Source organism: Rattus norvegicus, chromosome 14, assembly GCF_036323735.1.
Source record: "Rattus norvegicus strain BN/NHsdMcwi chromosome 14, GRCr8, whole genome shotgun sequence".
In the NCBI taxonomy this organism is placed as follows: Eukaryota; Metazoa; Chordata; class Mammalia; order Rodentia; family Muridae; genus Rattus; species Rattus norvegicus.
The window spans coordinates 7,006,463-7,031,096 of record NC_086032.1 but is presented as its reverse complement, the minus strand read 5'-3'; the positions used below and the strand labels follow the sequence as shown (position 1 = coordinate 7,031,096).

Here is a 24,634-nt window from a genome sequence, read left to right as displayed (position 1 = left end):
GTGTGAGAGTGTACACGTGTGTGTGTGTGTGTGTGTGTGTGTGTGCATGTTTGGGTGCTTCTGCACGCACATGCATGTGAGGGCTAAAGGTAGGTGTTGGAATCTTTCCCTGATCGCTTCTACCACTTTGTGAATTTCTGAATTGTAGCTTTAGACTTAAGGAAAATATGTGTGGTTATAATACTATACTGTACATATGTGTAACTGCAGATGAAATACACACGCTTGAATGCATTGCGCTATCCTTGTGTTTGTATGGAGTATTATGGAGACGGAAAGAGCTGTAACAGGAATTAAAAAGTTTAAAGCCAGTGCATAATCATATGACGTTCGTAATCAGACTTACCTAATTAGACAATTGCCCAAAATTATAGACTCAAAACTGCCTTTGAATAGTGAGTATTTCAGTTCACTCCCTTCCCCCACCCCAATGACAAAGACAGAAGATCGTCAGACCTGATCAAATTCAGTGGTAATTTCAGTGACGTCAACGAGCAGGTGTCTGAGCATTGCCTGGCAGTCATGTCCACACTGGGACTTCTGGACTCCTGCTCGTTAGCTGCTACTTTTGACAGAGCCTTGCTTTCACTTCTCGGTGATTCAGTTGACTTCTCTGGATGTTTATTTAACCACCGGTAATCAAGGAGGTTTTGAGTATTACTTGTTAATGATATGGAGAACGTAAGAGCAGGTTTGGAGAAATGTCTCTTCGTATACACGATGTGAACAAGACACACCGTGTGAAAGGAGGTTGAGAGCGGTGTTAGTGAATGGGACAGGCACGCTCTCTGGGCCTCTGTTAAATCAAGTAAATCACATGTGGGTGAACGGTTGGAGGATCTCTGTGCTAAATGAGTGTTCCTTAGGGTGTGAAACTAAACGGCATCAGTGTGAATACTGACTGGGCCGTTTATCATCTAGCTACATATGTGTCAAATATTTTGAAATCTCTACAAACAGTGATTAAGGAGACTCTGAGCTTGGAAGGACTGAAGTAAGGCAGAGCTTTCTATACAAGGCTGAACCTTTCATGTCTCAACTGTCCCCTTCATGGATGGACTTGCTGGGTGACAAGGCTATTCTACCGTGAAGCAAGCTTGCAAATACTTGACATTTGATCTCACAGAAATTCCCCGGGGTCCATGGGTGGAGATCTTCAGCAGTCTTGCATTGGAAACAAACGGAATAAATTGACAAGGGCTCACAGAGCCCGGTGGCTGCTGGGAAGGATACGATCAGTGCCGGGAAACAGCACTGCGCCTTTTACCATTTCTCCCATGATGCACCCTACCGACCACATGTCAACTGAAAACAAAGACGACATGAAGATAAGCACGAAATAGATCAAAACATAAATAAAACTTCAAGGCCACTCTGCACCGTAGAGTCATCGACTAGGCTTCCCTGGATGAGGGAGAGGCCACGGCCCCTGACTTTGAGGTAGGAGCAGGGTACATCCAGAGTGCCCCGCCCTTCCTGCTGTAGACCTGAACCAACAAAGCCACCTGAAAGCTGCTGAGGCCTGGTTATATTACTTTGCAATTATAATGCAATGCTTTCTCTCACTTCTGATTTAAAAGATCTCATTTGCATTCATCTCCTGGAATCTGGGTGATTTGTATTGAAAATTATCCTAGGCTGAGTTAATATGGGAGACATGTAAATCAATTTCATTTTTATTCTTTTGTGTACCATATCTAAAAAAAAAAAAAAAGGAAAGGGAGAAAAGCTAGCAGCTAGCGCCCCAGAAGAAAACTTCTTTTTTAAAAAAAGGCATTTATGCTTGTTTATAAATATGAATACGTTTCCAGGAGCAGACATTGCTTTTGGAGAATGAGTGTTTTGGAGTGTGGGGGGGCTCCGTCATTGAATCCTATCAAAGGAACAGGGCTCTAGGCTGGAAGTCTTTTTCCTCATCTGTAAATACGGGGCCTTTGTAATGCTAAAAGTGCTGGCTATTCAAATAGGACTGTTCAATGTGAAATAAACAAGATTAAAGAGCAAAGTCGGAGACTGAAAATCAAAGGGAACCTGGAGTGTGAGGGCCAATTATACTGGTCTCCCCTGCCACTGCTAGTTATCATCCAGAACTGAAACCAGGAAGGCAGAGCTGGGGGCACAGGGAAGGGAGAATGGGGAGGGAGGAGCAAGAAAGGGACACGCCCACCCTTGTGGGGCTGCACCCGCTAGGTCCTACACAGAGTCAGAGACAGGCTGAGCAAACGCTGGAAAAATACGGGATGTCCGGGATGTCCAAGGAGTGGAGCGAAGGGGACAGACGGGGGCGTCACAGCATGATGTGGCTTTACTCCACTCATGCTCCAAATTACATGTAGTAATTTGGCAGTGTCCTGAAAGAGTTCCTCAGGAGGCTCTTTCCATTGTCAAAATCTCACCAGAGTGAAACACAAGGTGTGCGCTGCTAAGCCCCTAACCGGTTAGAACCCTGAAGATGAGGAGCGCACGCAGGGAGCGAAAGTGTTTGTTTAATTTCAGGAAAGCAAGTGCCATGCAAAAAGTATCAGGAGAGCAAACGGCTGTGTGTCTGTTGTGGCGTGTTAAAAGCATCCGATAATCACTACCTCACAAGAGGCTGCTGGGCTCAGAATCTCTGAGTAAAGGAAAAAAAGAAAGAGAAAGAGAGAGAAGAAAGAAAGAGTTATGGAAAGATGTTTTATATTTAGCTTGAAAGTATTCTTATCATACTGTCCCAAGCGACCCAACTGTGTGTGGTGTGTGCACCTACACTGAGTTGTGTATGTGCCTGTGTATATGTGTCTGCTTCTGTATGTGTGGAAGGTGTTTGTATGCAGTATGTGTATGATGTGTGTACTGTGTGTATAGTGTGTGTGTGTCTGTGTGTGAGTAGTACATGACTCTGTGTGTGGTGTGTGTACACATCTGTATTTTGCCAGGGCGAATGTGTATAGAATGTATAGTATGAGAATGTTTTGTGTACACTGTATGTGTGTGTATGTGTGTACTATGCATGGGTGTGTGATATGCATGTGTGTGAATATATGTAATGTGTCTGTGTAGTATGTATGTTTATAGTATTTCATGTGTATGTGCAGTGTTTTTCTATAGTGAGTGTGTGTGTGTGTGTGTGTGTGTGTGTGTGTGTGTGTGTACTTTTGCAAGATAGCCACATGTTCCAGAGTAAAAGATGAATATTTTTCTACATTTATCTGCCTGGTCCGCACTCAAAATAGTGCTAAAAGATCATAAAACTTTTGTACAGAGATGAAGACAGACAGATGAACACCGGATTTGAGCAAGGTCCCTTTGGCTAGTGGTGCCCCTTTCAGAGTGACTGTACCCAAAGCCTTTGAATTCCCTAAAGGTTTCTTCCCCATTCCCCACGACTCTGACTTATGCAGCCTGAGTGTCGAATATGACATCTGGAAATCACAACCTGCAAACACTGACATCTGCATGGAGCCCTGCACGAATTTCATTGATTTGAATGGATTAATACTCGGTATCAAGTCCTGTAAGAAACTTTATAACTCAGTCCTCCCACCCATTAGAAACAGGTAAATTTAGAGCTAATCTCATTGGTCAGGGGAGTGTGATGAGTAGCAAGCCTTCACTCCACTACGTACAATGGCGATAATGCTTAGCAAGGCTACACCAGGTTCACAAGAACTCTTGACAATATTAGAGCGGGTGATGAGTACGTGATAGAAATCAGTATGAGAAACAGAATTCACATGCTTTCTCCGGTGTATTGGGCCTCCGTGAGCTCTAAACAGGATGCTGATAGGCTACGGTCCTGCCTATGTTACCAGAGTCAACAGCATCCCCACAGGCAGGGAGCCAATGTAGTTACAACTCCAATACCCAGATACTGTGTCCTTTTGTTTAAAAGAAATTTTAAGCAAATTCAGATGTTGCTAAAATCGTCATCAAGCTGATTGTAACGTATCTCTTCTTTTTACATTTTATCTTTAACCTCCTAGAGAGAGAAACCCCCAATCACCACACTCTCCTAATAGCTTGGGTGATAGTTCATGATTAAGTAGTGCTGGGTCCCGTGAGTGCCATCTTCTTGTCCCCTCAAATACTAGCTGCTAATGGGAAGTGTTGGTACCTTGGGAAAGAGCTTGGTGGAAGGAAGTTCGCTCGTTGGAGGCATACCCTTAAAAGTATAGAGATATACTGCCTCTGTCTCTGTCTCTTCTCCTGTCCCCCTTCAATAATCATCGACTGAAACACCTGAAAGCACGTGTCTCAAATATACCTTTCCTTTTTGAGCTATGGCCTCCACTGCTCTGTTACAATAAGGAGGTGATCAATTGTGCTGCCTGGAAGAACTCTGAAAATGTGTCCATTTTGGAGACTATGTAACTGTCACACCACAACCTTGGAAACCACACTGCTCTATCCTTTAGCCCACTGAACTGAATTGTCACTTAGGTTAGAATTCAGGCAGTCTTCATAAATGTTTCTTACAGTGAACCTCAACGGATGACAGAAAGAGCTAATACTTTTTAAAAGCACTATATTTCTCTGGAAATCTGGCATTTTAAAAGTTATCAATGAGGCTAATTCTTTAAAAAGCACAATGTCTTAAAATTCAAAGTAAACTATAAAAGATTACTAATGTCTTCCAATAAACTGAGAACACATGTGTTCTTCTTACGTCAGAACCACACATGAAAGTTCCCAAGACTTTCATGTAAAATTCTCCAGTGCCAAGAACTTTATCCTGGGTCAATGTATCTAACTTGCCCACTTCATATCCCCAGAATCTCCAGTTCTGAGGTGAATCCTATTGTGCTCTTCCCTGCCCCTAACCCCTCTCTCACATGCACACATACACACACACACACACTCACACACACTCACACACACACGCACACGTACACACACTCACACACACTCACACACACTCACACTCACACACACTCACACACTCACACACATACACTCACACTCACACACACTCACACACTCACACACATACACTCACACTCACACACACTCACACACACACACTCACACATACACACACTGACACGCACACACACACTCACACACACTCACACACACACATACACGCACACACACACATATACACACATGGATATAAGCAGGGAGAAAACTAGTGGTGAAAATAAATCTTATTACACAGTTTCAAATAAAGAACGTAATTGCATCCTCGAAGATATGTTCATTCTTAACAGATGTTTAAAGATATGAGAGAATGACTCTAAAACTGTGTGTTCCAAATTTATCTAAAGCCAACATTTCACTGAAGATAAATTTGCCTTATCCTTAGGATAATGACAAAAGACTACATACTGCATAGATTATAAAATAATACGTAAATTATAAACTTACTGGCCAATGAATGTGTTATTTTAAAGCGTTAAGGAGGGTGACTCACGGAAACATCAGTCATAACCCTTGCTTCCGATTCATTTTACATCGACTGTCCCCGGTTCTTATGTGCCAGCTTTAAATGAGATGGTGTTCTGTTGATATGAAGATGTTTTCTTTGCTTTTCTCATTGTGTGGGACTCTTCCCTGGCCTTCAATACCATTGCTCCCTAGCGAGGCGGTGGGCCAGCTAATGTTCCTTACGGTTCCAGGAGCAAAGCAAGGGGGTGTTTACTCCATCTGGCTGTCAACCTTAGTTAGAGATGGTTCCCTTGATATGTAGACTTTTCAATTGGATACCATGTACCAAGGTTCAGCAGAAGCCAAGTCCAGAAAACTCTGATCAAGAACTAGAGAGAAAAGACTGCTGTGGGTCCTTATTCAAAGAAGATCCTTCCATTGGAAAAGAAAAAAGGAAAGTAAAAAAAAAAAGTGTATCTAAAAGAAGCAGGCTTTACAGCAGAACTAATACACACAGAGACCGTGGCAGCATCAGAGGGCCTGCATAGGTCCAAACCATATGGAGTCCCAGTGCTGTTAGGGAAGCAGACATGGGCTCCCCTCTCTAACACAGAAGCTATCTCCAACTGACAGCCACTCACAAGGGAAGAATTCGTTTTCTCCAGTTGAATGTCACCAGGGGCAGGCGCCATCCATGCCCAGCAGAGAATGCTAACACAACAGGATCTCCGTGGAATTTTGGATACTTTTTTCTCTTGTGTCACTTTGGACACTTTTAATCTTACTCCTCTTTTTCTAGTATATTCCAGTCACTGGTTTTGTGTTTTAAGGGTTTGTGTGTGTATGTATGTGTATGAGTATGCATATGTATGTGTGTGTGTGTATGTGTAGGTGTCTGTGTGTATATGTATGTGAATGCAATGTATGTGTATGAGTGTGAATAGATATATATATGTATGTGTGTATGTGTGTATGTGTATGATTATGCATATGTATGTGTATATGTTTATGTCTGTGCATGTGTGTAGGTATGCATATGTGTGCATGTTTGTCTATAGGTGTCTGTGTATATGTGTGTGTGTGAGTGAGTCTGTATATGTGTGTGTAGGTCTTAGTGTGTATATGTTTGTATGTATATGTGTGTATATATGTGCTTATGTGTGCAAATGTATATATGTATGTATATGTGTATATATGTGTGTATTGTATGACTATGCATATGTATGTGTATGAGTGTGAATAGGTATGTGTGTAGGTATTTGTCTGTATATGTGTGTGGGTATGTGTATATGTGTGTATATGAATGTCCATATGTATGAGTGTGCATATGTATGTGTGTATATGTATGAGTGTGAATAGATATGTGTATGTGTGTATATGTGTAGGTATTTGTGTGTGTATGTGTGTATATGTGTGCATGTGTGTAGGTTTCTTGTATACATGTGTGTTTGAGTGTGTAATGTGTATATTTATGTATATTTGTGCATGTGCCTATGTATGTATATGTGCATGTGTGTATATGTGTGTGTTTATGTATGAGAGTGCATATGTATGTGTGTATGTGTGTAGGTGTCTGTGTGCATATGTGTGTATCTATATGTGTCTCTTGTGCTTTTTTAAAAATTTTCGTCTGATCATTTTGTAGTCATTTGGTTTTTGTATGGTTGGTTTGGGGGTGGTTATTTTTATTTTGTTTTTGTTCTGGGTTTGGGGGTTTTGTTTATTTGTTTGGTTTGCCTGTTTTATGAAGAGAGAAGAAAAAAAAGGCATAGGCAAGTAGGTGGATGGGTGGGGAGGTGGAGAGGATCTGGGAGGGGATGAGGGAGAGAAAATTGTGAGCAAAATACATTACAAGGGAAAATTTATTGTCAATTAAGGAAAAACAGAAGCAGATTTAAAGAAGGCTCATGGGAAGTCAGTGGGACTGTAGGAGTCTCTGGTAATCAGGAGGACAGCACTTCAGGCTTGGCCTTGGGGCAAATAGAAGGAAGGAGGGAGGGAGGGACTGCACACTGTCTGGGAAAACTTCTAATGGAGAGACTTGAAGCTGCTTCTCTATAACCTGTCGCTGGAGGAAACAAACTGCTGATGGAAGGCAGGAGCCCTGTTCTCACACTCTGTAAATACCCTGTATGTGACGGGATCTGTCTTCATCATAAACTATCGTAAAGATGAATGAATTAGAAACATTTGAATAGTCAAATATTTAGCAAATTAACGGGTGGAAAGCAAATGCCTTTATTCGTGTACACATTCTGCATACATGTTCATGTGCACATGGGTGGGTGAGCAGCTACATATGTCCATGTATGAGCACATACATACATGGAGGAAAAGAACAATTTCAGGTGCTGTTCCTCAGGCTAGACCTGCCATCTTTGGAGACAGGGTCTCTCACTAGCCTGGGGTTTGTGACTAAGCCAGGCTGGCTGGCCAGCGAGCCCTAGGACCTGCCTGGGTCTACGTGTCACTACATTGTGAGAACGCTCTGCTCCTTTTAGGTGTGTCCTCAGCATGGAACACATATTTCTGTGCTCGCAAGGCAAATACTTCACTATCTGGGCCACCTCCCAGAAAAATCCGCAAACTGTAAAAACAGATTTAAGAGAACACTTCGGCACTGGTGATCTGCTTTTTTTTTTTTTTTTTTTTACATTTTCACTTTATACCCAGAATCAGAAGTTCTGTGAGGTGAGAAATAATGTGGAATGCAGATTATTATATAAGTTTCCAGCCAGAACAATTTAATGTGTTTATTAATATTAAATAATTGTGCATATGTTAATATTTATGAGTAGGAAAGCCTACAGATATTGAAGTAGAAGTGCTGGTTTCGTGTGTCAACTTGATACAAGCTGGAGTTATTACAGAGAAAGGAGCCTCCCTTGAGGAAATGCCTCCATGAGACCCAGCTGTAAGGCATTTTCTCAATTAGTGATCAAGGGAGAGGGCCCAGCCCATTGTGGGTGGTATCATCCCTGGGCTGGTGGTCCTGGGTTCTACAAGAGAGCAAGCTGAGCAAGGCAGGGGAGCAAGTCAGTAAGTAACACCCTCCATGGCCTCTGCATCAGCTCCTGCTTCCTGACCTGCTTGAGTTCCAGTCCTGACTTCCTTTGATGATGGACAGCAATGTGGAAGTGTGACCTGAATAAACCCTTTCCTCCCCGACTTGCTTCTTGGTCATGATGTTTTGTGTAGGAATAGAAACCCTGATTAAGACTAGGAGGGTCTCGATTAATGTACACAATGCTTTGTTATTACTTCCAGCGAATCCTAGAGCTATTTCAATTTCATTGCCATGGTTCTTTCCTGGGGAAGTCGTGGCGTCCTTGTGCCTGCTCTCTGAGGTTCAATGAGTCACTTTAGCTCTAACAGTAGGAAGCCCTAGCCATAAAGGGACAGTAAAGTATTTAGCGATAAGTGAAACAATTCCATACACGATCCTCAGAGCATGTTCGTCCCTTGCTTATGGGGATGGTTTACTTTCTATGTCACCACAGCTTAAAAGCTATTATAGCTATTGTATCATTATAATTATTATATTGTTAATTCTAACGAATTTAACTAGAAACTGGAATCCGAAAGGAAACGTTCTCAGAGATAGTGAGTTTTTTTAACCTATTTCATTTTCAATTAGTTACTGAGAAAATGGGCATTGTCACTGTTCCTATAGGCTGTGTCACACAAGACAGTCAGCTCGCCTGTCAAAGACCTGCGCTCTGTGTAATGAGCAGTGGTAAAGCCATACCGTTCCCTACAATCCGCACTGCATTAGAGATTAAACCCCGTGATCACACGGATCAAGGATACAGATTGCATATGTCCCTTTGTATATCCATGTATCCTGTATGTACAGACCTTTGTGCAATTTCATTGCAGGTCTAAACATTTTTGTAAAAAAGAAAAATGAAAATAAAGGCCCCAAAAGAATAATTTTTTAGAAAAACATATCATCCTCAATGAAGTGGTTGCTCCTGCTTTGCTGAACGGTCAACTTAGACTGGAAAGGGTTATTCTAATGATGTCCGCTGTTGAGTCTCAGCTGTCAAGACAGAAGAGGAAGTCTGAGAAGTAAGTGGAGAGATACAGCCCACAGGACGGCCTTGGTCTGTGAGGCCAAGTGACCGATGACAGCCATGCCCCACACTGATGAAGAATCCAGCCTTTGTGTCTCTACCAGCAAGTGTGCCCCAGAGATAGATGGCAGCTCCGCTCAGAACAGTAATGGAGAGGTACCTCTCTGTATGTTTTAATGTATTTTACCCCAAAGGCAAAAGAGTAACTCTTATTTGTAAGATCCGAGCACTGACATATGAAGACAGATGATAACATTGTTCACAGCCACACTGGTTAGGTAACTGGTGTCCAAACTACAAATACCAACTTGATCTGAAGCAAAGTTCTCAAGGAGTCGCATGTGGAATGTAACTGTGGACAAAGGCAGATGCCATCTAAAATGGATTATGGACAGAAGGATGCCACAGGGTTGCCTCAACCTCCAAACCAGCACTATCAAATAGAAAGGATAAAGCCACTCCTCAAACTGTTTAAGCCATTTAAAATGTGCTAATATCAACATTAGGAAAGAATAGTAAAAGATCAGGTAAGATCAATTTTATTAATTTATGTTTTACCCCAATATATTCAAAGTATTGTCACTAACACATAATCATTATGAGGTCACTACTGGTTTTACGGTTTCATTTTATGCATTCAGCACTTGTAATTCAATATATAATTTCAAGTGCTGAAGAGCACCATGTGGCCCCCGGGTCTTTATTATTGAAGGGCTAGAAGACATTAGCACTTTGTGTTCGTGCTGGGACTTAGCAGATATTGAACCAATATCCAGAGGAATGCATAAATGCCCATTTCCTATTAACTTCTTATTGAGTCATACTTTTTTGCACTATAACCCTTTTTTACATCAAAATAAAATTACTGGGACTTACTTTTAAATAAAATGCTTACTAGAACTTGTTTTTAAATAAAAGGACTAATAGAGTTCCCTGCTGTATTTCTTGTTGACAAAATCCAAAGACTCCTATCTAATAATTATTCTCCACTGCCGTTGGAATTGTTAGTTGGTGTTGACCATAACTTGCAGTAGCATTCACAAGACATTCTGCGTTTGTTATAGTATATTCTCCTTGTGAAGTTTGTTTTCTACATGTCGTAAGAACGAGATGTGTACTTTTATTAGAGAGTGAACTTCTGGTCACTGAAGAAGTCCATCTGCTTTAGTAATTCTCGTGTATACACAGCACCCTAAGAAACAGAGGTTCGAGTGTGTTCAAGTGTGTGGGTGCAGGGGGGCATCAGAAGTCACTGTCCAGAGCCCTCATCAATCATACTCCACCTTTGGTTCTGAGTCAGGGTCTTTCACTAAGCCTCTGGCCCCTTGATTGACTAAGTTGGCTGAAAGGTGGTCTGCCCCAAACCGAACTCACAGATGTGAGCTTCTGCACTTGGCTTTCACGTGGGTGCTGGGGACTTGAACTCAGGTCCTCCTTCTTGTTCAGTAAGCACTTTACCCCCTTAAGCACTGAGCAGCCTCCCTGGCTACACACTTACCAATTTATATACCATCTTATCATCTCAAACTCAAGTGAAGGACATCCTCTTCACGTCACCTGCCCTCTGTTATGTGGGATAACAATCACGATTTCTAAGGATGGACACTCACACCTTATAGAAGCTCTGCCACAGGGGCTCTCTGAACCTGTCTGGGGATGAGTCCACAGACTGATGCTCAGAATGTGAGGGAGACTAAGCAGGGAACAGGCTCGAATGCCGTGGACCGTAAATCGCTGTAGAAAGAAGATGGGAAATGATTTGCAAACAGTAACTTCTTTTGCTAATTATGTTTTCGTTGTTGATTGGTTGGTCATTGACTAGGTTTTCATTTAGAGTCTGGTGGCCTCTATCATTTGTGAAAAACAGTGTTCCTATTTTGGCTTACAGGAAAGAGAGTCATTTAGGAAGCCAGGGGCTATTGAAAAACTAATGAGAGGTCCTTGTGGTAGACAGTGTGAGTGCTGGTGAGAGCATAGTAGTCTTCGCCTCATCGTGACAACCCACTTACCTAAGTTTCTGCTTCTGTCTTTACTCTGCTGGTAAAATCATTACGAGTTTAAAAGGAGAGAAAACAGAGCGGGCGCAGCCTCAGCCAAAGGTACAAGGATACAGTCCCTTCCGGGAAAGAGGATTTTGTGACGAACCATTTCTCCCATGATGCAGCCCACAGACCATATGTCCACTAGAACAGGAAAGAGGACACGAAGACAGAGGAGGAAGGCAAGGTTAACTGACTCTGGCGACTGGAAAATAACTTTCACATTATGCCTGAGGCGGCCCAATGTGAGTTAAGAACCACACCGTGCTCTCACGTGGACTCTACGGTGGTGACAGCTCCCTCACGTGTAAGAGAGCACTGTGTGGATGCCCAAACTCCAGCTTTATTGACTTGAGTTGGTGACATGGTGGACAGGAAAGGGTTCACTGAACCAACAGTATGCTCAGGCAGGTGTTGGCTAAAGGTCTTGGAAACGGTTTTAAAGCATTTGCTGGACTCACCCCTGTAGGGTGACTGGGTTCACTTCCCATCTTATTCAGTGATGTGCAGTGAGGAAACAAATATGTCCCAAATAAGAACCCATCCAACCAGGTCCCAGAGACCAGGAGACGCTTGGTGAGCCTTGCAGGTGAGAAACGGTACTTTTGCACTCAGAACTTAGCCTTTAAGATAAGCATCAGCTTTGATCTCGATCTGAAATATTTTTGAGAAAAATGACCATTTAGCGTGTGCACAAAGGAGTCACGTAAAAGTGGAAATGCACGAAAAGTGTAAAAGCTTGAGTGCGCATGTTTATTTCCCAACTGTCGTCATCTGTCATATCCCCCTTTAACCCTCGTGTGTCTCATGCCTCTTCCCAACCTCATCTCTCTCAGTTTCACATTTATTAGTGACAAGGGGATTTTGAAACAAAAACATTAGGCGGAGTTGCTCCAAGGGGTGCAAGGCAGGGTGAGGTGCACAGGAGGGGCATGCCCGAGGCAAGAACAAGCCGTTTTTTCTGCATGATAACCACCTTCAGCTGAGAGGGAAGCCAGCACTGGGGCGGGGCCCTCCTCCATGCACAGAGAGGCTAAGAGAGGAAGGCTTTCTCAGTTTGGTTTTTGTTGCTGTTGCTGTTTTTTGTAGCCCTTTCAAATAAGGAAGGGGAGAGGGATGGAATGAACACCTTCTGTCTGCGTGACAAAGACCTAAGAACACAGACCAGGTACACTCAGACGCCCGGTTCCATACATCCTGAACTCCCTCACCTTTTCTGACACATGGTGATCATACCAATGGGTATTTCCTCATGAAATCGGGGGAAACAGCATATCCCAAACCTCAAACATTTATCAGTTCATTGGGTTGGAATATTCAAAATCTTACCCTTGAAATAGATAATGGATTATTAGTAACTACAGTCCTCGATTCTCGACTTTTCTTTAACTGACCCTCCTTGGTTTTTAGTTGGAATGAGGACTCCATTAACATCTAAGTCAAAGGTAACACAGCTTTGGTGAGACCATTCAAGTGAGCCTGGCCTGCTGAGGGCTAACTTTCTCGATGATTCTTACAAAGACATCAGCTGCCCTCTGATGCCCTCTGCCCAGTAATTACCTTTAACTTCAGTGTCGAGGGAATTCTCATAAATGTACTCTGCAGTAACTACACTCAGAAACACAATAGTAGCTGTTTTAATAAAAACGTATGAAAATAGATTGCTGGGGCTTAAATATGTAAAATATAAAAACTGGTACTCAGGGCACATATACAAACGTAATTAATGCTAATATAAATTCTAAGTATATTAAATATGGCTTTCAACAGGGCTCTCTGTAATAGGCGTTCCGGACAAAATGATAGATTGGAAGGCTTTCTAAGAAGTACTTTATAAACCCTCTCATTTTAATCAATCAAAATTCAATTTGAATTTCAGATGTCTTTCTCTATCTTTCTTTCGACATTTTCACGTTGAAAGATTTGCTTGTGAAAGGCGTAACGTAAAATATGTTTTTTTCCTCTACACAGTCTCTAGAATTTATTCAGATTTCCTAGATGGTTGCCACACTTAATATTACTTAATAGATCATTTGATATTCTTATATCAATATATACCAGAAGCACATAGTCTGAACAGTTTGAAAGACACTAACTTGACTAATCATTTAGTGTTAAGGAAAAATGTGGTTCCAAGACTCTGTAGTTGCTTTGCTTGTCTCTTCTGAGGACCATAGCCAACATCAACCTAAGGTACTACAGAGAAGCCGGATGTTGAATTAAAGCCTCTGTCTCACAATTTCTACAAGTCATCTGGGCTACACGGCAATTCAGTGAGCAGTGATTCTCCTTGTCTGAGGCCAGTGTGCCATCCAGCAACCATTTGACTGCCCAATCACAGTCAGTTTCGAAAGAGTCTTTCGAAACTCTTTTTAGCCAGTGCATTGTAGAGTCCGGTTAGCCCTGCCGGCTTCTCAGAAACACCCTTCAAGTCTCCAAGCCTGATCCCTCCTGGTATTTAAGGCTGTGAACATTAGCGGCTGTTTTTCCTGAAGCATGAACCCACTACGTCGCTGTTCCAGAACCATCCCTACCGTTCTCCTTGTAGCCCATGCCCAGGATGACCTCGGGGGCTCTGTAATATCTCGTCACCACATACGGAGTCATCATGAAGCTTGTGCCCGCTGTCCTGGCCAGTCCAAAGTCCAGGATTTTCAGTGTGCAATCAGACTTGACTACGATGTTACTGGGTTTTAAGTCCTGACAACGAGAACAGAGGGAGAAAGTGAGCCGATTATCTACCGGAACCACAATTTCTTTCTAATCACACACGGGCAGCCTTGCAACCCAGCGGCTTGCCCGCAGGGCCCTGTGTAAAGCACAGGGTTACCGTGACAAGTTTATGATTAGTCTTAGATTTCTAAAAATGCTGTTATATGACATTTTAAGTTCAGAAGAGAACTGTACTGTTACGTTTTACAATTTAGGCTCACGCTGGAAAAAAGTCCTGGGGAAAACAGCATGTCTCGTCTGTTATAGTCTCTTGGGTTTTCCTTTGGGACAACATAAACTGTGTGCATCATTTCTAGGCCTGACAGGGGAGCAGATGAGGGCAGCTGCCTTTATGTGGCCCGAAAGGAAATATGGAAATGAGCTGTCTTCCTTCAGCGACTCATCTGACTTCCGGTCATCAAAGGACTTCGGAAGTTGACTCTCAGTAAGCAAAAATTACAAAATTGGAATTCCGTCAGAGCACAGACAGGCGTCCCTTCCTCTACACATCGCACAACTGGGAGTGAATGCCACGGAATGACCAAGTGCCTGGCATTTGACCAGCTCTCCTGGAGGAAATAATCCAAAGCTGTCCCGTCTGTCCTCAGCGGCCGCGCACCGCCAGTCCAGAGTGGGAGGTCTCACCCTGTGGATGATCCCAGCGGAGTGGAGGTGTTTGATGCCGCACAGCATCTGGTACAGCAAGTACGACATCCGCTCGTGGTCCAGCTCCATCTGAATCACCTGACACAAGTTGGCGTCCATCAGTTCCATCACTAAGTAACTAGAAGGTAAACCCGCAGTGTTAGTTGCAGAACAGAGGGCCTGGAGGAGCCATTCTCAAACCTGGGATCAAACAGCCCTTTCGGGAGGAGCCGTCCGGGACCATCAGGAAACACAGAGATTTGCATTACAGCCCCTAACAGTCGTGCAATTACAGTTACGAAGTAGCGAAGGGAATACTTTGACGGTTGTGGGTCACCAGGACATGAGGAGCAGTCAAAGGTCACAGCATTCCCAAGGCTGAGAACCACTGCCCGCGAATGACCTTCAGTCACTACAGGAAACCCTACGCCTCATCTAAACGCGTTGGGTTTCCAAGCTCCGGGACTGTTAAGAGTCAGAATACGGAAACCTTCCGCGAAGATCATGATTGACAGCTGCGGTGGGTCTACAGAGTGAAGAGAGCCGCCTTGCGTCACGAGCACGTGGTTGGTACCCGTCTGTTCTCTAACCTTGATCGATCACACTCTCCCCTCGTGTTTCTTAACTCCTCCCTAAATGTTATGATTTCAAATGGGGAAAGGGCCCAGGACAGCCACCTCTAAAAGTGTGCTGCAGCTGTGCGGACCAAGGAACCGTGCTCTAGAATCGCTGTCCCCAGGTCTGTGTTTGTCACTGTCCTTCTGAAAGCAGGTTAATGTGGCACAAAATTAAAGGCATCACAAAGACAGATCAAAATGACAAGGAAAACTGCAGCCTGCCTTTTATTTACAGTTCGTAAAAATGAATTGAGCCCTCCTAGAAATCTCACGAAATTGATGAGCAAATATTCAATAAGGCGTCCTTACTTCCCTGCTCTACCGAGAGTGTGGAACAGAAAGCACATGGGCCGGAAGGAGACAGAGCTGCCCTTCAGAAGGTCATATCCTCCATGGTATCGTGTTCACCACGTACTGCTGCTGCCTCGGGCTCTGAGTCCTGTCCTTTAGGTCCCTTTGATCTTGGCAGGGAATTCCATCCAGGTTTTTATTGCTATCTCTCATTTTTGTCATTTCCCCTGGGGTTGTCTAAGTGAACGCTGGGCTCCACCTTCCTTCATTACCTTGGTTCGTTTGTTACTTACACATCTTGGAACTCCTCCAGTGTTTTCTGGGGTGTAAAGACATTTAATAAGCTAATAATCTGGAAGAGAGGGCAGGAAAGGGACAAAGAGAAAGAAAGATAATAGAAAGTTAATTGTTTTTGAAGTATAGATGTATTTATTCTTCCTGTAAGACACTTAATAAAGCCACGATGGAAACAGAAGAGGTTGAGTGTATCTCTGGGTTGCTTCGGAGGACAGAAAACTGCGATCAGAAAGCACATAAAACCTGAGTCATGTTCCTAAGGAAGTCATAGCATCAACTCCAAGGCAGAACAAAACTAGAATAGGCCTGTGTGCTGCATGGCTCTTGTGACTCTGTGATTACACACGATCTGCAAGGTGGTTACTTCCCAGAGTGGCAAAGACACTGGGAGAGAAGGACAAGGGAATCCTCACAAACTGTCACAAGGTGTCCTTATTCCTCCAAACCCAAAAGTCACTTTTATTTCTATATGCCAATCAAAAACTGCTTCAACCAATGTCCCAGTCAACTGGGAGTGGGGGCAGGACGAACAATGCACGATAACGATGAGAAATGCTGCAAAGAGCAGGTTGAAAAGTTGGCAAAATTCTCTTCTGTTTAGTTGAGTGGTTTTGTGAATTAGATGATGAGGTAAATTAACCTAACATTTGGGTCAATTCCATGTAAATTATATGTATAAATAATCCCACACATCTTCCCACTTAAATGCTATGCGTTAATGTGTGAGAGGAAGATAAAAATATAAACAAGGGAACAGTCTACTTAAAGTGTAGATATGAATAGAAATCTGCTTTACCTAAAGCTTTGTTTGAGATATAAATAACTTCAGGGCACAAACAAATTCAATGACTTCATAAGTGGCACTCGAACACATAATGTGCTTAAAACAATACAATTATAAAGAAGTGAAAAATGAGTAATTTCTATAAATTTTTCATTTTTGTTTGGATACATTGTTATTTAAAAGGCACGAGTGTTTGCGTTAAATTTACAAGTGTCTGTTATTCTGAGTGCTCCTGCACAGGTCAAGTGACAGGATGTGTGCATGTAGTGTACTCGTCACGTGACCATCATACGTGACTAACTTCCCTCACATCAAATACATCTTGTAAAGTAATGTTTTATTGCAGAGGGTTTTTATTTTTATTTAGAAGTATTGGACTATACATTGGGAACACAGTTGCACACAGTCACACACTCATACTCATACATGCCACTTACGGATTGAATCAGGCTAACCTCCATCATCCTGTGGCATTTAAATTAGTTTAAAGCAACAGGTTGCTTTCAATAGCAGTTTCTCATGATATGGGGCTGTGGAACTGTGGAGCCGTGGGAAACAGACCTGGAGCAAGAGTGGAGTTGAGGTGTGTCCTAACCCCAGAAATCTCATCCTGAGATCAACAGGAATAGCATTGCTCCCCCATCTACCCTGGGCCTGGTGTACGGAGCCCTTTGCCCCACTACCCTATATCCCCGTAGCCAGATTAAACTTCCTTTCTCTTTATAAGGTCATGTCCAGCAGCACCTGGAATTCCTCCATATGCATGCACAGCATCCTGGCCCCAGCCAGTGGTGTACATTCATCCCAATAGCCCCTACTCACCCTGCAAAGGTTTAAATAGCCTTTGCCTCCCCCCCCCCATTAAAATGTACTGTCTCGCTGGAACTGCCTCCAGAGAGTCTGTTCTCCTCACACTTTACTGCTGCCTATTCTCTCTTAGACCCTGCAGGGACTTTTAGCCCAAGCTTCCCCTCTTGGAATCCACCAGCTATGACTCAGGCCTATCACACTGCCACACTGTTACAAGTGGGGAAGCAGAGCCTGATCTTATCCACTGAGTCATCTCTCCCCCTCCCCAAACATCCCATCTGTTACTGTTGCAGTGCTGAACCCACTAGGCACGTGCCCTACAAACAGCTGAGCTGCAGAAGAGATCATCACAGACACTTCCGAATAGCATTTCCCAGCAGGAATCTGATTCAGTTGTTTTTGTTCCAAAGTCTCAGGAGGCGCAGCTGTTGAGTCAGCATTTGTCTTGACCCTACCATCATGACAATCATCACTTCCTGGAATTGGGTTTTCTTTCTCTAAATGGATTTACCTATTATGAGGCCAACAGTGTCAGTTGACTTGAACCCCTGGGAGTTCCCAGAACTAGGCCACCAACCAAAAAGCATACATGGGGCAGGTCCAAGGCCCCTGACACAGTTGTAGCAGAAGGCTGCCTTGTCTGGCCTCAGTGGGAAAGGATGTGCCTAATCCTGTAGAGAGTTGATACTCCAGAGTGGGGAGATACCTGTGGGTGGAGGTGGCACCCTCTCAGAGGTGAAGGGGATGGGGGAAAGAACTCTGCAACAGGGGCCCAGGAGGGGGGGCAATAATTGGATGCAAATAAATAAAATAATTCATAATTTAAAAAAAGAATTTTAATGGGATTGTGAGGTCCGGATTGAACCTCTTCCAGGACCTCTTGAATGAGACTAATGGAGGCGGTGATCGATGCAAAAGCAAGAGGAGTTTAATCATTCCAACATGTCAGGGCCGTCCCACTTCAAGGGGGAGGTGACCCTGAGCAGACTCTAACATACTTTGCAAACAATTGGGGCAGAATTCACACGGAGGTAACTAGGCAGGGCACTATGCACATTTGGTGGAGTGAACAACTTTCAGATGACTCAGTGTACCCTTCAGGACTTCCCAAGGGGGCTTGGCTGGGAGTCACAGGTAGCTTTGTGTGACAGTTTGGCTTGCAGCTGTTCTGGGAACTAAACCAGCCTTGGTTTTTTTTTTGTTGTTGTTGTTTTGTTTTTTTGTTTTTCTTCCTGGAAGGGAGGGGTCCTTGTGCCCAGTGGTGGTGGTTTGTGGTGGAATTTTCCCACTGGCCTTCCATTGATCCCACCTCTGGCTCTTTCAGGATTGCTTCACTGTCTTTCTTTGTTTTTCAAAGGATTAACAGAACCTCCCCCCCCCCCCCCGTTTGAATAGCCTCCCCCTTTGTTTTGAGTATTGGTGAAGAATTCCAGCTGGTTGTAGGTGAGCTTTGTCTATGTTTAAAACTGAGTAAGCTTATATGTATCTATCCCCGTACACCAACATAAAAGGCGGACATAGTGGGCTTGACACTGTCTATAAGTTGTCATAGAAATTTGGGACTCTGTTTTCCTGAGGGAACAGTTCCCATGAATCCTGGGATACAGGATACACAGGGATACCACAGTCAACCTCAGAGCAAGGTCTCTACAAGGCAACGTGGGGGGCAGAGTAACTTTATGATAAGTCACTGTCCTTGGAGTTCCAGGGCATGGTGCCAGCATTATTATCTCCATTCTGGAGATGCCTTCGAGGGAACGATCACACCTCAAAGCAAGAAGTCAGACAAGTGGTTGGGCTCACTTTTACAAGGCCTTCTCATGAAATCCCTACAGCTCTCACGAAAGCTAAGCTCATCTCTTCTAAATACATATCTCCTGATATCCTGAGCAACTCCTCTTAGATCCCTCTTCTGAAAGGACTGGCCCCCTCTCGCCTCACGGCACTGGAGCCCAAACTTTTAACCTATGAACCTTTGGAAAACACAGTTGAAACTTATCCAAACCACACCAGGGAGGACACATCTCTCAAGTTGGCCAAGCAGCCTCCACAAGGTCTTTCCAGACCTCCGTAGTCTCTGGAAAGAGGATTAAGTGGGTAGAAGTTCATGTATTGAGAACGTTCTCCCCACTGCTTCAACTGCTGCACTCCTTAGCTTCCTTCCTCACATCCAACCGCACCCCCCACCCCGGTCAGGTGGCCAAGGCGTCACAAACTGAGAGACCATGTTGCTTTTGGACAGTGTGACTCTTAAGAATCATTTCTTTTAGCACTGCATCTAGATTTCTTCCTGGAAGTCAAGCTGGAGTAGGGCAATGGAATAAAAGAGGCACACTGCCTCTTTATCACAAATGCCATTCAGTCAAACACACATTTGCTGCTTACTGCCCTGGTAGATGGTTTGCCAGATGGTAAGAGCTCACTTAAAATATATTGATAAGTTCATACTTTCTAGGTTTGCTCATACTTTAGGATTTAGGAGGAAGATGTGATCACTGTTACTTTTAGATTTATTTATAAAAGTATAATTTTATTGCATATTTGTGTTAATGAAAATGTGCCTAACAAAGCTGCAATAATTTTAGGAACTGTTATCATAAAGTTAAAGAACTTTCTTTGCTTTCTCCTCAGTAAGAAGACACAGGGTACATGGACTGAGGTCTTGGCCTGACGTTAATAAAGACTGGCCTCTAAAGCAATGGTCACCTCCACCCAGGTGCCCTCAGCAAAGGCTCTGATGCTCCTGCTTTGAGCGTTTCCCCTGTGTGTGTACCGGCTTTCTCCTCCCAAAGCAAGATGCTCACACAGCAGGGAGGGGCTCTCAACAGCTGAAGCTTCAGCCTGACTCTAAAGCACACAGGAGACAATATGGTAACTACAAATCTCCCCTCATTTACAATGAGCTTAAAACATAAGGAAATGTTTTGTCCTGTGAGGCTTTTGGGGGTGTTTAGTTTGTTTGGGGGTTTCAGTCAGATTGGAAAGCATGAGGCTCCTGGGTTAGTTTTGAGCATGATAACCAAATAAGTTTAATTTCATAACAGGGACGTATCAGTCACATTCATTTCCTCCATGCCATATGGCTTTTGGATAAATTTTAAAGCCAGAAGCTACCATGGGGACAATAAAACCAAATGCAGCATATGAACAAAACCAACAAACTTAAGAGACAGAAATGGCAAAGCAAGCCTTCTGCCAGCAGTGGTGTTTGCTGCCTTCCTCTCACAACCTCCCACACAGAAACTCACGTTTTTATGGTTCACACACTTCATGAGGACCAGCTCCCGGTAAGCCCTCTTGGCATGAGTTTGGTTCTGGAAGGGTCTGCTGAGCTTCTTAATGGCCACATTTCTGTCGAGGACAGCGTCATACGCAGCACTGGCAAGATTCAAAAGGAGTCCGAATTCAGAACACAGCATGGGCAAGGAAGATAGCTCTCTCTGAATCACACCTGGACGCTTTTAGGTTACATGTCAATAAAGTCACAAAGAGAGGTACACATGGCTGGAAGAAGATGGGATGGGGAGGAGGAAAGGCAACAGGGTGGGGAGGGGGAAGGGAAAAGGGTGGGGCATTGCCAGGGTACAGCTCCAAAAAGCACCTTTGAACTGGAGATTAAGATATGAAAGCCAAATGCTCATATTCCCCAGAGGGCACATGGTAAGTTATTCCATCCATCTGAGCTTGAGTTTCTCATCTGTTGATAGGATATGTAGGTACTCTCTACCTGAGATAGATTGCGGGTCCTTTGGCTATTTTACATGTACTTTACCCAGTGACAAGATCCAGGTTTTATAGTCTGATGGTGAGAGCCATGATAGAATTGGCTGATCAGTCATGAGTGCATTCGTGAAGTACGACAAGGCTCAGGATGAGATACATCATTGGAAGACGCTCCTCTACCACACGTAACCGCCGTTAAGTACCAGGTAAATGCTACTAACACATGCAGCCTTCAAGCCAGCTAAAAATGAATTATCATGCTTTAAAACGAAGTCTAGAGTCACAGGACTGTTCCTCACGTAGTCAAAGGAGAACGAGATGGACCTTTTCGTTTCTGTATCTCATGATATACCCATAAAATGTTTGTACTGCATACAAGGCACTTTGGTTTTGCTGAGTCTTGGTTTGCAGGATAAATAAGTGAACCAGGAACCCTAAAACCAGTTTACTAAATTTGCAGTGCTGTTAACCACTTAGGGTTCAAACTATTGAATCAAAAGACAAAGAAGAGTGTGACTTTCTACAATGATGTGAGGTATACTCCTAGTCATGAGGGACTCACAAGGCAACATAGATGAAACTTTATATTTTACCTTGTGTAACCTCCCATTTAATCTTAATTTAATCCAAGAGGAGGAGACCAGTCTTTGTTGTGTAAACCTTGTTCCCCAATGTAAAACTATTGGCTAAATAAAAATGGCTATAGCCAATTACCAGGGAGAGTAGAGAGAGGTGGAGTTTGAGATAACTGGACTGGAGGTCACAGGTTGGGACCACAAGGAGGAAGAAGGAGGCCAGTGAGGAAGGATAAAGGAGAGTGAAGGAGGAGGAGGAGGGTGGGGAGGAGGAGGGGGATGGGCAGGAGGAGGATGGGGAGGAGGTCTCCATTAGATGGGGTGGACCAGGAGCGTGTCCCAGAGTAAAATGCATGCCCAGGATGGACTACTGTAGCAGATGTAATCCAGGCAAACAAGTACTTGAGTAACGCAGCTGGGAAGTAGACTCAGGTGTGATTTTCCCCATAATTGTGCTAGAGCTGATTTTAAAAACCCATAGCACTCTGCCTTGATTAGTGGGGTGCTGGCTGGGTCATTTTTACAACTTATAGACCTCGTTAAGCTCTGTTTAGAATTGGTTTTCTTGAAACCATATCCATGAAACGCTTGTTTCCTCTCTGCCTTTGTTCCTTCAAAGTCAGGGCTCACTAAGAGCAGGTAGGTCATCCTGGTGGAGGGCAGCTTTGAGAGTAGCAGTGCCATGATTCCAGCAAAAACAGCCATCTCTATGGTTACCTTGAAGGCAGTTGTCCCTGCCTTCAAGGACAACTCATAGAAAGTATTCCCTTTTGTTATAACCAACCACTGAATCCAAAATCCTTCAAAGGGCCAAGTAAATACTCAGAAAGTCAGCTACCAGAGTTTTCCCACATTCATATGCTCACTCTGTGCTCCTGTCACATAGTCGTCAATTCGGCTACAAACCCATTTCGTATCATATTGCCTTAAAACAGAAGCCATGGGTTTCTCCATGGGCTGCTGAGATGGCCCAGCAGATAAAGGGGCTTGCTGCCAAGCCTGATGACTCCAGTTTGAATCCTGGGCCCCACAAGGCTGGAAGAGAAAACCAACTCCAGCAAGTTGTCCTCTGACCTTTATCACACAGAATTAATAAATGGAAACATTGTAACTGTGCTTTTTCTGACCGTCTTGTTACATGTTTTAGAATTTGTATCCGACCGACTGTTAGGATTTGCTGCGTTTATCCCACCAATGAGAGTAGAGGGAAGGTGGAGAGGGCCCTAACACCTTACTCGCAATGCAAAGGGAGATGCCCAGCTTGTAAATGCAAGCTTTAAATTCACTTCTCAAGGTCAGTGAGTGTAGTAACAGGAACTGATCACTGGCTTCACAGAAAGCCTGAAGAGCTTCTGCCAAATATAGGTTAGCTAAGATTTTTCAAATCTCCAAAATAAAGAGATGAAAAGAAATACGATAGCTAGGAGTCAGAGTAACTCATGATGGCCCTTCCGGTGGAGTCAGGTGACCTCTGAGGTCATTGTAGAGATGCAGTCATCCAAGCAGACGGGCACATCCTGATGGCGACATTCAGGCCCCAGGACCAGCTAGCACTCTGGTCATTCTCCTTAGCTGATTCTGTCCTCCAAGGTCAGGAGCTGCAGCCTTGCCTGCTGATGCTACCTAAGAACATAGTACCTAGATTCGGCCAGTTTGGCTGGTGAATCTCTCACTCTTCAATAATTCTGTACTCACAGAGGAGAAATCGGGAGGTTTGTCCTTGGGTAAATCCCTGAGATACTGACCTGGCTCTACAGATGGTGGACAAATCTCAAGGTCCTGAGGAATAACTGAAGAAACACCGATGCCTGGGTTTCTCCACAGCTGAATCGCTAGTTAGGTTCTCCTGACACTGTATTGCGCTCTCCCTTCCTCTGGTAGCCCCTTCGCTAAGGATGCTGGCCCTGCTGCTCTCTAGTGTATACTCACGAGGAGACAGTGTGCACTCTCTCCTGTCACATTCACATCAGAAGTAACAACATCCTGACAAGCTTACTGTAGTGTCTCTGTCCCGGCTAGGAAACAACACTGAGTGCTAGTCTTAAAATCAGTGTCCTTGTTGGGTGTATTATGCAACACAGAGTAAAATCTGATTTTTATAGTGTATGACAATTAGAAATCAATATACTAATTAGCAAATTCTAGTCTTTCTATAAATAATAAATTAACTACCACATCACCTTGACCATGTTTCTGAACTTCACCTCATAAGAGAAAAGAGTTGGGAGAAGCCTCCCCAGTAAAATCTCGATACATTATAACCATATAGATACCTGACTTTCAACATTAACCAGCTGGTTTCAGTTTTTAATGAGACAATGTTCAGCTCATTGTTTCTTAAAGGCCCCCCAGGGTGTTTCTAATCAACATCGAGGTCACGTGATACCTCTTACAATCTCTTTTCTCCAACAGAATGGCAATCCTGCCTGTCTACGGCTGTGTGGAATACTGTGAGCGGGGTGATCGGATATTATTTGACCCTTTAGTATAACACTTTTGTGCGAAAGAGACTTCAAAGTTAAATGACAAATCTTAATTCATGTGTGGCTGGCACTCTGGATTCCCAAGGGTCCTGTAGAGGCCCAGGAAAGCCTTGTCAGGCAGAGCTAGGGCGGTAGCCATCTCCTGCCATTCATTGGATGGCCAGCTGAGTTGGTGGAAGATGTGTGATTTTTCTGTGCCACAGAGACTGCTGCCACCCTCCACATTACAGGTGGGT

At 43.7% G+C, this 24,634-nt stretch overlaps 1 protein-coding gene across 7 annotated transcripts in view; it reads right to left on the bottom strand.

Annotated features, from left to right (window-relative positions):
- Nucleotides 1-24,634, bottom strand: part of Mapk10 (mitogen activated protein kinase 10) — a 291,857-nt gene that overhangs the window by 63,007 nt on the left and 204,216 nt on the right. For 6 of the 7 annotated variants that reach the window (XM_017599084.3, XM_017599083.3, NM_012806.2 and 3 more), the window contains 5 exons: nt 20,866-20,995; nt 16,020-16,078; nt 14,819-14,957; nt 13,996-14,161; nt 11,534-11,605 (listed from right to left, as the gene is read on the bottom strand). In XM_017599084.3, the coding sequence (XP_017454573.1) occupies nt 11,534-11,605; nt 13,996-14,161; nt 14,819-14,957; nt 16,020-16,078; nt 20,866-20,995 (566 nt within the window). Of the gene's footprint in view, nt 1-1,233; nt 1,306-11,533; nt 11,606-13,995; nt 14,162-14,818; nt 14,958-16,019; nt 16,079-20,865; nt 20,996-24,634 lie in introns of all 7 variants that reach the window. The other variant, XM_063272867.1, reaches the window with a different exon arrangement.